The 15345-nt window shown below is 52.5% G+C and overlaps 1 protein-coding gene across 1 annotated transcript; it reads right to left on the reverse strand.

Annotated features, from left to right (window-relative positions):
- Window positions 1-9426: 9426 nt before the first annotated feature.
- Window positions 9427-10504, reverse strand: GSX2 (GS homeobox 2). The gene is made up of 2 exons (XM_061994051.1): window positions 10033-10504; window positions 9427-9767 (listed from the first exon to the last, which is right to left on the reverse strand). The coding sequence occupies exons 1-2, from the start codon at window positions 10502-10504 to the stop codon at window positions 9427-9429; spliced, it is 813 nt and encodes a 270-aa protein (XP_061850035.1).
- Between the last annotated feature and the right edge of the window lie 4841 nt (window positions 10505-15345).

Consider the following 15345-nt stretch of genomic DNA (forward strand, 5'->3'; position numbering starts at 1 on the left):
AGAAAACTGACAGCTTTGCTAGTATATTAAACAACAGTTTTACCAGAGCCTGCAGCCTAGCAGGCAGCTCTCCTTGCTCTTCTTTGCAAACAGTCAGAGGTCAGCGAGAGATGTAGTAGTGAGGTGGGCCCGGGCCTGGGGCTTATGCCCCCTGGACAGTGCCTCCCACCCCTTTCCCCTCCCCTGCCACCAAATACATACATAAATAATGGAACTGACACACAAAAAACCAAACAAACATATCCAACACCCAACCCAGAAACGTGGTTGTTGGTATTTTTCACCGCCCCTTCGCATAATTAATATATTCGCGTTTCCTCCCACTCTCCCAATGGGCTACCAGCTGCAGAGGTTCTGAATAGCGAGCTTAATTGGGCTTTGTCATGCAGAATACCTCAATTTTCTATAGCAGGTTACAAAGGCACCCTTGGCAGACGGCGGGCTCCCCTGGCCGCGGGCCCTGCTCGGCTGTGCCCATCACCGCTCTGCACACCGCCCAGGTAGTGTCGCAGCTACTGCCCCCCAGGACACGGTCACCTCCAAACTCACCGTCCCCCGGGACAGAATCACCTTCAAACCCACCGCTTCTCCAAACTCAACACCTCCCGAGACAAACTCACCTCCAAACCCACTACACCCGGGGGAGGATCACCTCCAAACCCACAGCCCCCTGTGGCAAGGTCACCTCCAACATGCCGCGTCCGCGATGCCCGGTGCGGGGTCATGCTGGATTGCTTCTTCCCGGAGCTGCCCAGTGCAGGGTCACAGCTCCTGCCCCGCTGCTGCCAATCGGCCCCGGGACACTCCGACCTGTCTGGGCTACTTTCCTTTACGAACAGGGGCAAGAGTCTCAGACAGAGTTTATTTCCGACACGAACTAACGTTTTATTAGAACTCGGCCCTTACGAACAAATGTTCACGTTTCATGGCAAATAGGGGTGATTAGGGTTAATTGGCAAACCCCAGGCTGAAAAGAGAATTACCATTATAAGCTAATCATACATTCTCGATATTATATAAATAGTGTAAAGTGTGGGATGTGGATATTCACCGTGAATTACAGCTAATTATTATTTGGATACCAAGCTACCACTTCTGCTCGTTGATTGGCACCGTTGCCTTCAGAGTATCCTTTTTCCTCTCTCTTGTTTCTTGTTTTGACAGTTTAAATCCAGGTCTATGTGACATAAAAAGCTAATAAAATTCTCATTTCATTGTTAATCTGATTTCATCGCAGTATAGGTTTTTACCCTCACACCTGCATAGCAGGGCGTAATTCCATTAATAATAACTAAAAAAAAAAAAAAATCAACATATTCATTGCGTGTCTTTTCCCTGATGATATATTGTGAGCAGTGTGAGTTGAAAAAGAGCCATTTATTCTCACCGTGAATGAGTCTGCCTGGAACTGAAGATTTCACCTGCCTCCTCAGTCAATTAGGAATGTATCGAAAATTCTACTAGAAAACGAGTTAAATTAACCGTTAGCTAATTTCCTTGTGTCCCTCCTACATAATCCCCCCTTTTCAGCTTGCCCCAGAAATTACCACATGTTGCAAGGTTCAAATAGTGCCTAATGAAACAGTGACTAAATGGTTCGCTCAAATCCATAGTGAAGCCCTTTCGCTGTGCCTTCAAAGCCTGGGGGGCTGCAGCAGTCGGGGGTTCCCGTCATAAGGAGAAAATAGATATATATAAAATTTTCAGATTTGGCAAAAAAAAAATCTCACCATGCAGGGCTGTGGGCCAGCCCCCTCCCCCTCTCCGGGCAAAGAAAAGGGTCTCTCCAAGAGCGCCCGGTGGTCGGGAAGGGACGGGAGCCGGGGGGAAACAGGGGACACACAAGACTTGGGAGAGGCTGCACATACACACGGATCTCCGTACGCGTGGGCTCTTGTCCCCCCGTGGGTATGGACAAGTGGCAGCTTCCCGCGGGGTTATGTATAACCTTCTTTTAAACACTTGTCGTTGGTACTTTTTCCGGGGGTGCAGAAGGAGATTCCGAAAGGCTCACCCCTGTACTGTCGGGATCTGCCGGGGGGCAGTGGTGCGTCCCGGCATCGCCGCGTCTGCCCACCGCTTGCTTCACGGAGCCGGGGTGTTTCCTCTCTTTTGCACAGCAGTTCCACTGAAATGGTAAATCTTGATTTTACCGAGGTTCTTTAGTTTGAGCACAGAGAGAAAAAGCAGCTCCGGGTCGGCAATCTCCTTTGCAAAACCCACTCGAAGAGGAGTTTCGCCCCGCGATTACAAGCCCTTGTCCCTGTCTAAAGCGGCTTCACTGAAGTGTCATCTACTGAAACGCGGTGAATTCCGCAAAGAGAGTCGAGTCACTTATTTGAAACGGTGAGGCTAATACAAAGTCATCAAAGCACTATGGTTCTTGTCTTTAAGTGACAACCCTCTTTATTGAACGGTTTGAAATACGCCTCCTGCTTTTCAATGTCTCTCTATCCATCTTTGTCTGCTCTTCAGAAAAGCAGACAATATAAAGCAAAGCCTGGCGAGCTCCCCACGCTCTGGCTTGGGCAGTGCCAACGCTAGCCTTGAAATTGTCACTCCTTCATTAATCTGAAACTAGTTATTTTTCCAAAGCACACAGCACACGCTTCCTATCTCTTTGGGTTCCCTCCCAACGGCTCGAATACCCCCGGACATACTGGATGGGGTCAGGGCAGGGGGGAGGCGCGGAGGAGTCGGGCCCGGCGCATGGCCCGGAGCGGGCCGGCTGGAAGGCGCGCAGCGGGGCCGCGAGTGGCGCGGAGCAGATCCTGCGTGAAATCGGTGCTTTCACGGCAAGAGCTGAGCGCGCTGCAGCGCGGACACACGCGCCGAGGTTTTCCGAGTGGCACGTTGTGTTCGAGTTGTTTGTTATTCCGCTGTCATGCGGGGGTCCCCGGCAGCTGCCCGGCGCACGGCTTCCCGCCCCGCGGAGCGGCCCGAATACCTTCCCTCGGAAGCCTTCCCAAGGCCGAGGGCCCGCCAGGGACCCACGGGCTGCCAGCCTGCTCTTGAGTGTTCTGCCTCCCACCCCAGTTCAGCTGGTGGAGGTGCACAGCGGCTGTGCCGTGCCCTTTCTTGCCCTCCTGCGCAGTAGCGAAGACTTAAAGAAACTCTCACAAATGCTCCTAGGGTTTGGTTTTGTTGGGGCTTTTTTCCTTCAGGCCCCGGATTCCAGGAGGGGAGCGCTACTCGCCCTGTCTATGCCCTCCGGGCCGGTGGCAGAATGCTCACCCATTCCCGGGGCCGTGGCAACCGGACTCGTCCCTTTCTGGAAATCTTATTCCTGTGGGTAAGACAGAAATTCCCATGTGGGCCTGGTCACTCATCTTGTGGCTGAGCCGTCTGGCTGAACCGTGCAAGAGCGCAAGAGAGCCCCGGGCAGCAGCCCAGCCGAGGGCAGAGCCCGCCGCTTCGTCCCTCCGTGTGCCCAAGGGCAGCGCCAGGCACCGGGCAGCCGCTCCCAGGGGGGCCAGGTCAGCGGGAAGGGCAGAGGTTTGAAATCAGGACAAACTAGATGAATGCTGAGGTATTAAAAAGATCTTCCTCTCTGTTTCCCAGCTCCAAAAACGGAGCTGCTGAGGAAGGGGGGGTTTCCCGCAGTCCCCTGGCCCGGATGTCGGAATCCCTGAGCAGTGAGTCCTCTCCTCTGTGAGTTATTAGGCCCTGGGGGTCCCTATCCCCGAGGCACGAGCTCAGGATGTGTCCTACCACTGGTACCAGCCACAGCACGCGTGGGAGCAGGGATCTACCACCAGGAGCTGCGGTCTCCCACGTCCGGGGCGGAGTTGCGACACGTCGGTGATGGGCTTTGCGGGCAGCTCTGACAGCGGAGAAAGGTTTCAGCAGCGCCGGGGGCACAACGGGACGGGATCGGAGAGAGCAGCCGGGAGAGAGCGGTGCCCGCAGCACTGGGAAGGGCCGGCAGCCCGCCTTGGGCAAAGGGGTACGGTGGCACATTCAAATGGTGGCACATTCATAGTGGATGTGCCAATAGGGGATTCGCAACTGGTACCGTGGGTATGATCTCGGCCTTATAGAATGAGGTCAGGGAGACTCCAAGTCGGTTGTTTTCTTTCTCCATGTTTTTTAATTGGGAAGAGTTAAATCGAATTAAAGGAAACAAAGACATACTCGGAGATGGACGGGGGGGCGGGGATGGGTTGGTGAGAGTCTCTGGAGGAATGCAGTGTTTGTTCATTCAAGTCCCCAAAGGTTACTCCGGTCGGTACCGGAGTAGCGGAGTCACTCACACAAACTTGCATTCCTCTTGCAAAAGCCAGACCCTTCCCTTGCCTCTCCTTGGCCCCGAGATGGGGCCGGGGCTTCGCCTTGAGGGATGCCCCGTGCCTGAGAGCCGCTCGGCACACGCGTGGCTGCCTCACACCGCCGCGCCGGGAGCAGGCAGCTCCTCAGCCGTCGGATTCTGCCAAGATGAGTGGCTCCGGCAGCGGCCGTGACAGGCAGCCGCCACATGCTCCTCTTTTACCGACGGCCCAGAGTGGGGCACATCAGGTGGATAATGTGCAGTAAGTGCAGGATCTGCAGCTGGACTATGTCGGGACCGTGTCTGGGTCGTATCCAGTGCTTAAAATGGGAATAAGGCTAGGGAGTTGCATGGAGCCTGACAATGTGAGGGCAGTGTCACAGCGGCGGCCTGATCCTCCCTGAGGCTTCGGTCTCGACCTCTAAAGAGAAGCAAATTTATTGCTCCCGTGGGAGAGCTGAAGATAAATGCAGTCTTGTTTCCAGTGCTCTCGTGACAAGTACCAAATAAAAACAAAAGGATAGCATTTGTTTCTTATTCATTGTACTTGCAACAAATAAGGCTTGGGATCATACTGAACGGTGAAAGGAAAAACCTGCTGTTTGGGTGCTGTCTCATATACCCCAGGTCCTCCAGACTCCAGTAAGTACATCTTCTAATTCCCAGCACTGTCACTGACCGTACCCTCTGCCTCAAGGTCTGTCTTGATTATATCATCTTGCTCCCCCTGTAGACACCCTCTTCCAGCGGGCTGTTGGGCAAAAGACATCCCACTGTCCCCTAGTTATGGGTTACATGATTCCTACCAGCCTGGACGATGGCATCTGAGATCTCTCCTGGGTTTGTTCTCCTCAATCCGCTGCTGAGTTCTGCAAAACCTGTAGATATTTGCTATCTTGGAGACCTTCTCAGAGCTATATGTCAGCCCACCGGTTGGGTTTGATCACAGGGTTTAACAGTTATGAGGGAATGAGGGTAAATGGCAGATAGATAAGCAGAATGGCTGTATAATCCTTATTTCCTTAGAAAAAACAACAATGAGAGTAATATTAAATAGGGAGCTGAACACTGCTTTTCTTGGGCACTGAATTCATGGGAGAAAAAACCTACATTTTGCACTTTGTGGGAGAAAAAAAAAAAAAAGAAACAAAAAGAAAAAAACTCACAAAAAATAATAAAAAGCCCAACATGTTATAATGTCGATTTACTTGCATTTCTAACTGGTGGACTTCAAAGGCCTACAATAGGTTTAATGCAAGTTAGGGTACATACAAATTCTAGCAGTGGTCTCGGACTTCTCAGTGCTAGGTTCAGGTTGAGCTGGTTGTACCAGCTTCTGAGATGTGTCAGAGCAAACTGTTGCATCATTCTTCTTTTTCAAAAGTTTTCATTTGAAACATTTACTTTGAAGGAAAAAGAAATCTGGGGATGACAGCAACTGTCTCAACATTATAGTTTGTATGCTATAATAATATGCTGCCATTTTCCTTTTAACCTTTGAAAGATACATGCAATGATTGATTAGTGCAAGAAATTTAATTTTCTTATTATTTTAAAGAAATTGTTAAATATTTTAACTAAAAGATCAATTCTTGTGTCTCTTCTAGAAGCAGAGGGAAATACCTGTTAGAGGCATATATTTCCACAGAGTTACTCTAAGAACAGGAGCACTCTACCAATAAATAACTTTGCAGTTTTAGCATATCTTTAAGTTTTTCAATATCACCTTATCTTAGATTTCAAAGAATGTGATGCTTTTTCTCCCTCATCAAAGCTTTGCCTTCCCAGGGTACTCCAGGTCTGTTAATCCCCCATGTTTCAGGTCAGGGATGACACCGATGAGAGGATGGGCAGGACTTTCTGCAGTGCTAATACCTCTTCCCAGAGCTTCCAGTTTGGAAAAGACCCAGTGGAATTACATGAGCAAGCTAGACATCTTCATCAATGACCTGGCTGAAGGGACAGAGTGTACCCTCAGCAAGTTCACTGATGACACCAAACTGGGAGGACTGGCTGATTCCCCAGAAGGCTGTGCTGCCATTCAGCGGGATCTCAACTGGCTTGAGAGTTGGGCAGAGAGGAACCTCATGAGGTTCGACAACGACAAGTACAGAGTCCTGCACCTGGGGAGGAACAACCCCATGCACCAGTACAGGCTGAGTCTTGACCTACTGGACAGCAGCTCCGCAGAGGGAGACCTGGGAGTCCTGGTTTATGGCAAATTAACCATGAGCCAGCAATGTGCCCTTGTGGCCAAGAAAGCCAATGGTATCCTGGGGTGCATCAAGAAGAGTGTGGCCAAGCAGGTGGAGAGATATTCTCCTCCCCCTCTCCTCTGCCCTGGTGAGGCCTCATCTGTAGTCCTGTGTCCAGTTCTGTTCTCCCTAGCTCAAGAGGGACAGGGAACTTCTGGAGAGAGGCCAGCACAGGGCCACCAAGATGATAAGTGGACTGGAGCATCTTCCTTGTGAGGAAAGGCTGTGGGACCTGAAGCTGTTTAGTCTGGAGAAGAGGAGACTGAGGGGTGATCTCATTAATAATACAAATACATAAATGGTGAATATCAGGGGGTTGGGACATCTCTTTTTCTGTTGTATCTAGTGACAGGATGAGGGATAATAGAAAAAAAACTGGAACACAAAAAAGTTCCATATAAACATAAGGAAAACCTGATTCACTGTGAGAGTGATAGAGCCCTGACACACGCTTCCCAGGGAGGATGTGAAGTCTCCTCTGGAGATTTTAAAGAGCTGCTTGGATGTGTTCTTGTGTGACCTGATCTAGGTGGAGCTGCTTTAGCAGTGAGTTGGACTAGATGATCTCTAAATGTCCCTTTCAACTCCTACCATTCTGTGATTCTGTGAACTGAAGCAGAGGAGCAACAGTTAATAGAGCTCACCTCAGCAGATTTTAGGGTCAGAGGATGTAGCCCTCTCAGCACTACCCTCCATGAAGTCACAAGGCCCACAAGCCTTTTGGCCCTTAGGTCTCCCCAGCCCACCAACATGAGAGAACTGTCACTTGAGTATTTCTGTTCAGCTTGGATGTGGTCTGCTGGCCTCTGTACAGGCCCTGAGCTGACGCAGTGAAGTAGTCATGATATAGAAGAGTGAAATTTTGTATTTCTTTTCCAAGCCAAGTCAAGAAGCTTTGAATCTGGCTTTCCTTTCCACTGTTGTTACACTGCAGGTCTGATGGGCACTGCCATAGCCCCGAGCTCTGCAGTTGGTCCAGGCTGTGGGGCAGTGACCACACTAGATCCTCTCCATCCTCCCCTAGACCTGCCCATGCACCTGACCTCTTCTCCAAGATCGGCAAGTAGTGAGAATATCACAGTGCTGGGGCTGCATCTCTCTCCAGCACCCAGGATGCTTGGATTCTTCACATTGCAACAGAAACCCTAAGCAGGCTTTTTATTTTCTGATGAGAAGCAGAGGAGGTAAATGAAATTTTACCCGAGCCAAAGTTCCAAGGTGAGGGATCAAACACCAGAAATCTGGGGACTGGTCAGCAAATTATTTACCAAAAAATCTTTCAATAGTTTTAGAGGATGAATTCAACAGTGTAGGCTGAGTTAGTGGGAAACCCACCCAAGGAAAAATGTATAAGTGGGGAATAACACACTGTGCAAAAGGCATTTCTAGTCTGCTCATATGCTGCCTGCCAGAACTGCAGGAACTAGAAAAACAATGATACAGAGGCTCGTCTGGGACTGAGCAGCTCCATCTCCATCCCACTCTGCACTGGCCCCCTGCAAGGAGCTCAGGATGGACTGTCCCAGACAGAGGCAGGATAGGGCCCTGGCCAGCTGCTACCCAGCACAGACTGCAGAGCACTTCGACCCCGATTCAGCCTGACGCGTAGATTTGCTCTCGGATCTGCTGCCTGAGCTGGTTCAAGGCACCTGCATGAAACCAACCCCGAAAAGATTGCATATTGTGGAAAAAAAACCCAAAACACAATAAAAAGTTCCCCGATTTCTGATTAACATCATCCCGGGATAACATAAGCAGAGTTTCTTCCTGGCGAAAGGCTGATGGGCACGGAAGCCTCCGGAGTGGGCAGGATGGCCCGGAGACAGTGCGAGGCTTCCGGGCGCGCAGCCCCCCGCCTCGGCCCCACTGCCGGCAGCGGCGGCCGCGGGCCAGCGGCAGCCGGGTGTCCCCGGCGCGGTGCCGCCGGGCGAGCAGACGGCAGAAAGCTGTCACCGCTGGCGAGGGACACAAAGCTACTCGGCTCAGCCCAGAGGCTTCATTTGCATCTCTTTCGGGCCGAGCGGGGTATTCCCTCCCTCAGCCCCCCCCCCCGCCTCCTCCGCCCCCCAGCCGGCCCGAATTATAGGGGAAGAGAAAACGCATTCGAGTTAGTAGCCGATGGCATTTATTTCTAGTCTTTACGGAGGTCTGACACACATACACCGACTCTTGTACTGTACAAAGGACTGCGAGGAATTGCGCTCTGCCCCAGTCAGTCCACCTTCCCACCGTGGCTGCTTGGACCAGGCTGGCACCTGGGGCTGTGCGGGGGACGGGGAGGGGAGAAGCAAAAGTATATTCTCGTCTGATCTCATTTATTTAAATAAATATAAATATAAATTTTATATAAAACTATTCACAAACAAAGCGCCGTCCCAAACCCAAACAACCGATCTTTATTTCTTTTCTTATTTTTTTGTGAAGAAGTGCGTCCAGGAGGTTCTCAGTCCTGCAGGTTTCTGTTTGCTTTTCAGTTTTTTAATATCTCGTCTTTCGGTTCCAAATACGGTTAGTTTTGGTTGGGCTTTCTCATTTTTGTTTTTCTCCTCTTTTTTTTTGTTGTTTTTTTTTTTTTTCCTTTTAATTGCCTGGGGAAAGGTGCCCGGAGGCACCCCGGGCCGTGCCAGTCCGTGTTACCGTGTTACAGGTTAGAGCAGGTGCCCGCTGCTGGGATTACATAAATAACGTTTCAGCTGAACTCTCACGACTAAAACATTTACATTCCAAAAAAATATATTTCGCTTTCTCTTTCTATTACTGCAAAGGAATGAAGATGAATCTCGGGGCCGGCGAGGGCCAGACCACTGTCGGTCGGCGGGCTCCTGTCCCTGGGGCAACGGTGCCAGGTGAGCCGCCAAGCTCCGGACTGGGACCCGGCCGTGGGAGAGATGTTCCGCGCCCGGCTCATAACGGTGAGATCTCTTTATCCTCGGTAGCCGATGAGGGGGATAGAGACTCTTCATCCTCCGACCTGGGGTAGTGCCCCTGGCTGGTGCTGCACTTGCAGCCCCCGTGCGAGTTTCGCTGGGTGCCTTTGCCTTCCTTCTTGTGCTTCACCCTCCTGTTTTGGAACCAGATTTTCACTTGCTTCTCGGACAGGTTTAGGTAGGTGGCTATCTCGATCCTCCGCAGCCGGGACAGGTACATGTTGGAAGAGAATTCCCTCTCCAGCTCCAAGAGCTGGGTGCTGGTGAAGGCTGTCCTCATCCTTTTCCCATTTTGAATTTGGCTAGAATCAGACCCTCCTGGACGGGAGAGATGCACGAACTTCAGTGGGAGGGGGGAAAGGGGGAGTGGGACATAAAAAAAAAAAAAGAGAGAGAGAGAAGAGACATCCCCCGGGGCAGCCCCTTTACCGCCCCGGAGCAGTCCCTTTCCGCCCCGGAGCAGTCCCTTTCCTCCCCAGGGGCAGCCCCTTTCCGCCCCGGGGCCGTCGTTCTCCCTCGGAGAACCTCGGGAGAACCCCTTCTCCCGCTGCCCTCCCGTTCCCGGTGGCCGCAGGGCTCCTACCCATGCCGAGGCAGTGAAACCTTCGGGGGTCACTGACGCTGTAGGTGGTGGTGGCGCAGGCAGGTGGGTGATGCGCCGGGTGCCCCAGGGCGGCGGCGGCGGCGGCGGCGGCGGGCACGGCGGCGGCGGGCGGAGGGTGCTGCGGCGGGTGGTGAGCGTGGCCGGCCCGCGGGCAGCACTGGGCCTCGCCGGTGGCGGCGGCGGCGGGGAACTGGCTCTTGAGCAGAGGGATGGTCCCGCCGCCGCCGCCGCCGCGGGAGGAGTGCAGGTGCGAGGTGACACAGAGCGGGCAGACGCAGAAAGCACCGTTCTTGCGGGACGGGCAGCCCGGGCCCGACACCGACATGACGAGGGGGGAAGGCATGCTGAGAGGGATGAAGAAGTCCTGGCCGTGGTGATGCTCAGGCAGGGAAGGAGCCGGCCTCGAGGAGTCTTTGATGATTAAAGAGTCGACATAGAAAGAGCGGGACATGTCGGCGGGCTGCAGGAGCCGGGGGCAGCTCTCCCAAAGTCGGGGTTTTCCTGCTCGGCCAAGTTGCCACTGAAGTCCTGGCGAGGCGAGAAGGTGCTTATGTTTGAGAGCTGAACAAAAGGGTCCCTGGAGAGGGCTGGTCTTAAAGTCCCCCCGCCTGGATCCCCTGCGCCGGGGTTTTATATCAACTATTTAAACACGTGATGGCTGAAAGCCTCGCAGATCTAAATCTCCCCTGCTTCCCAGGCCGGCAGGAAAAGCTGCCGGGGAGGGGGGTGGGCAAAGCGGGGGCGGTAGGGGGGCGCTCAAAGTGTTCGTGCTCGCTCGCTGCCCGATGACTTCAGTCTTTCACCTCCGCCCCAGATAAATTATAGGAAAGGGGAAGCCGGGGAGGGGGTGGCTGCCCCGCGGCCCCATCTCGCGTTGCGTTCGCAAGTACATCCCCCTGTCAACACATCCAGGGGGGAAAAGGGGGTTAAATCAGTCAGAGGGAGTTTCTGCTAGGGGATTTTCGCCGAGGGACACGCTCCTTTCCCTCGCAGGGGAGAAGGAGAGAGGGGAGCAGGTGAATGGGGAGCAGGTGAACAGGGAGCAGTATTAGCAGGAGCTGAAACGAGCGGGTCAACGCCGACACCCCTCCTCCGTAAAGTATCATCCAAAGGCCTGTGACTCCCTCGGAGGCGTGGGGCTGATACCTTTCCTCGGCCTGGGCCGCTTTCCGGACGCGGGACTCCTTCAGGAGGCCCTTTCAGCACCACAGGAGCCAGCGTCATAGATGCAGACATAGAAAGTTAGGGATCGCGCCTACGTCTGTGCATACATATGCGCGTCGGGTGTGTTGTTGCCGACTGGTTTTTGAGGGTTTTTTCCTTTCTCACCCTCTTCATTCCGAGTGAATCTTGCCAAATTGGCAACCACTCCCAAGGACAAAGACTTCAAATATCTGGACACTTCTCAGCCAAATGGTATCAATACGGAAAAATTCCAAGTGAACTTCCCCGACCGCGTCAGGCCCGCAGTGCCCAGCGCTGATGAAAGGCGGACACGTCGGGGGGGTGGTTCTTTGATCTCCACCAAGTTTGCTGAAGCAATCATTCAAAGTAAAATTGGATAAACAGCTAAATACGGTCGGAGGCTCCGGAGCATTTCAGATTGCATTAAAAAGCCAAAGTATTCCCAGCATATTACACAATTTCCCAATGACCTGTTTTATAGGAGTTTAAGAAGAGACTTATTGTTAATAGAAGGGCGATCGCGTTCTCATTTGCCAGATGCGAAGCGGCGTTTAAACCCAACTCCGGATCCAATCCCACTTAGCTCGGGAACGGGAAGCGACAATTGTGCTCTAAAGCAGAAAACGCAGGGTACGCCTGATTACCGGAGGCCGAGCAGAGGCTGGGCTGGAGGGGCGGGAAGGGTGGGGGGCGGGGCGGGAGGCGAAATCAATAGCCGCAATGTGCTTAGAGGCCGTTATCACGCACAAGGGCCGGTCCAGGCTGCGGACACCCTACCAGCCCGCCCGCACACCACTCTCCTGCTGCTAAAGTAAAACAAAACTGGTGGCCACCTTCTGATGGAGACTGCATTTCCTTGCCCCGAGGACCAAGGGGACAACTAGAGCCTTGTTCAGAGCGGGGCCAGGTCTGGCCCTGCTGTCCCGTCCTCGCCCCGAACCTGCCGCGGCCAATGCTGCCGCGTATGCCCCGACCCCAGCTTTCTTCATCCCACCCCCGAGCAGGCACGATGCAACAATGTTTTTAGGGATACACCACACTCGGCGATCCGAGGATTTATGGATGGCAATTAAAGTTTTATGAATTGCAGCTGAGGCTGGTTATGGAGCTATTTGAATGTGATTAGAATTCAATTAGAAAGTGTTTACTGGCCTGCGGGGCTCCGAAGTGTAAACAGACAGCTATTCCAGCAATGCACTAATCCCGCGTCTTGTGACAACAATTAGGGACTCGCGAGGTGTAGGCGGGTCGGTTCCCACCTCACCTACTTTCCCCCAAACTGCTGCCGAGGGCCCATCCGAGGTCCCGGAGCCGCGGCCATCGGTGGGGGCCCGGGAGCGCTGCCCGCTCCTCCGCCGAGGCCTCCGGCCGTGGAGGTTCCGGGGCCAGCAGCCACGGGGTGCCCCGCCGGGAGCCCTGCCTCCCTGTTCGGCGAGGCCGCGCAGATTTTGGTCACAGTCACAGTACACAGGCGTGAGATTTTGCCCGGCTCCTCCCGTTTAAAGCATAGCTCGTCTGGAGGAGAATTGAATTAATGTCTGCCTGGGTTCTGTTCATTTTTTTCCCCTCACGAGAGGCTATGTTGGAAAATAATAATTTTTAAAAGACGCAAAACCCATCGACCTAAGTGCTCAAAACTGTCTGCAGCGATAGTGTGGGTCTGGGGAGGGGGCTGTCATAAGAGAACACAGACAGAGTAAGAGTCGGATCAAAAATGCAGTTTGTAATTGTTATAATAAACCAAATGCAATGATAAAAAAGAGAAGGGGAAAAAAACCCTCAAACCAAACAAACCACAAAAACCCCCCACCCCTGAAAGCCACAGTAAGAAAAGAAGTCATTTGAAGGCAAAGATATCCCAAACCAGGCGGAATGATGCAAGGCGTGCGCCCACATCACATCAGCCTCGTTACAATTTTATTTTTCAATAATTCTGTCCGATAAAATTTCATTGTCCATTAAGTAATCCCCGAAATGAGAGTTCTTATGAGCCTATAATGAGCTCTAATTGCTACGACTGGGAGAGCCACGTGGAAGGATTTAGAAGGTATTAAGCAGTTGGGTACAGAGCACAGGCTGTTACCTAGCCATTACTTTCATAATTCAAGGAGAAAATTAGTCCTTTTAAGGGAAAATCCTTTGATTCCCTTCATTCTGCTCGGGGTGACAGAGTATAGCTTTGTCTGCCTTTAGTTCAAGACAGTGTAACAAATGAGAATGTAACGAAATTGCCCTCTTTTGAAAGTGGAGCAGTTCAAAAAGAACATCAGAGCCGCTCCCCTGGGCCGCCGAGCGCCGGGCTGGGTGCTGGTCCCGCTTTTCTTCCAGATGTCTCAAACACCTTTATGTAGAAGAGATTCACGGCTTAAATGACAAAAGCGACTCTTTCCCTTCCCTCCCCCAGCCCCCGGCAGAAGAAAAAGCCCTGCCCGCCGGCAGAAAGCGGTGGCTTGCAGCAGCGCATCCCCACCGCCTTCAGGGGAGGAGCTGCCTCCGCGGAAAGCGTCGCAAACTTCCCCCTCGAAAATAAAAACCCAATCAACAACGCCCCCCCCCCCCAAAAAAAAAACCCCACACCGAACCCTAACAACAATCAAAACAAGTCCACTCCATCCGCAGCGGAGCAGCCGTGGTGTCAGAGCTCAGGACCGGGGGGGACATGCGGCAGCTCTGGGCGGGATGCGCCTCGAGCTGGGTCCGCTCCCAGGCGGGAAAGTCCCCTCGGAGTAGAGCCCTGCGTGGGTAAGCGAGAGGCCGCGGGCTCTTACGCCGTCATCACCTTTCGTAACTAATTCAAACATTGATTTCCTATTAGTTTCCAAAGCGATTGGCGACGTCGAAGCCGAGTTTTGTGGAGGCAAGCAAAGACAGGACTTGCCCCCGGCTCCCATTAAGATGGTCATTATAAAGCGTGAACAAGGCTATTAATGTTTTATTGAAAGCGCATCGTTAACTTGTATCCATCCTTTTCTGAAAGTGGCATTGTGATATTGCTGTCTGTGGCACATCTTACCCAATATAGCCCGAGATTTCTCCATTATCTGTAACCAAGCAACACTTTCTGAATACCAAAAATTGAAAAGAACCGCTTAGTCTTCAAGAAAGTCCTCAATAATAGTGGAAAAGAACAAAGATCCAGGAGACAACAAAATGCCACAGGGGTGACTTTTCATGAGCAATTATCTCTCATTAATCAGAAGAACAGCTGCAATATTAATTTTCTCTCTTTCTTCCTCTCTTTTCACAGTCCCCAACATTTGAATAATCATAAATTTTGATTTCATGGAGTAGCAATGTTGCCCGCGACTTCGAAACACAAGCTACCTAGGCAGGGCGCACGCTTTGCGAATAGCTCTTGTTTTAGGGCTGCCAAAGAGTAAAGTGAAGAAAAAGAAAAGAGGAAAAGTTTGGGCTGGGTCGCCCCCCCTCCTTCCCCTTCCTAGGAGCACGGGTGAAGGCAGTAGCCCCTTCCCTCCGCCCCTGCCTCTCTCGCTCCTGGAAAGTAACAGGCAACTGTCCCGAGCGTCTGTGCTAGCTTAAAGCGTGGGAGTTTCAACAACCTCGCTGTCCATTTAACTTCCAAACATGAAGCCAAGCGTTGTAGATCTGTCCAAAGAGACAATCTTTGGGCGTAACACGCATTGTGAGACATCAAAAGGCCTTGGCGTTATAGGCACTAAGAAGCGCATTCAGCAAGAAGGGTGCAATGCATGTCCTTTCAGGGGCTCAGTCGCTGATTGTTTAACAAGTGACGTCGCCGCGGCAAGAAAACCGTGCTCCTCCAAAGATGGGGATGTAACATTAAAACTCGCTTTTCTGGATTTCAAAGAATCTCATTCAGGGCAGGGGCCTGCAACGGCCGCGCCGGGGCTGGGGCTGTGCCCCGGGGGCTGGCAGCGCGCAGTGCTGCCGGCCCAGTTTCTCGCTGTCTGGGGCATGGGTCAGACCCAAGACAACAACACTCCGAAGGCTCTGCCCGTCTCCGGGCACCCGCAAGACCCACCTCGGCCGCGGCTCTCTCCCCGGAGGCCTGTTTGCAGCCTGGCATCAGCTAGCGGACTAACCCGAGGCTCTGTTTCTCCCTCTTCCCTACAGATACAGCTCCCC

This window comes from Colius striatus, chromosome 3, assembly GCF_028858725.1.
Source record: "Colius striatus isolate bColStr4 chromosome 3, bColStr4.1.hap1, whole genome shotgun sequence".
NCBI lineage: Eukaryota > Metazoa > Chordata > Aves > Coliiformes > Coliidae > Colius > Colius striatus.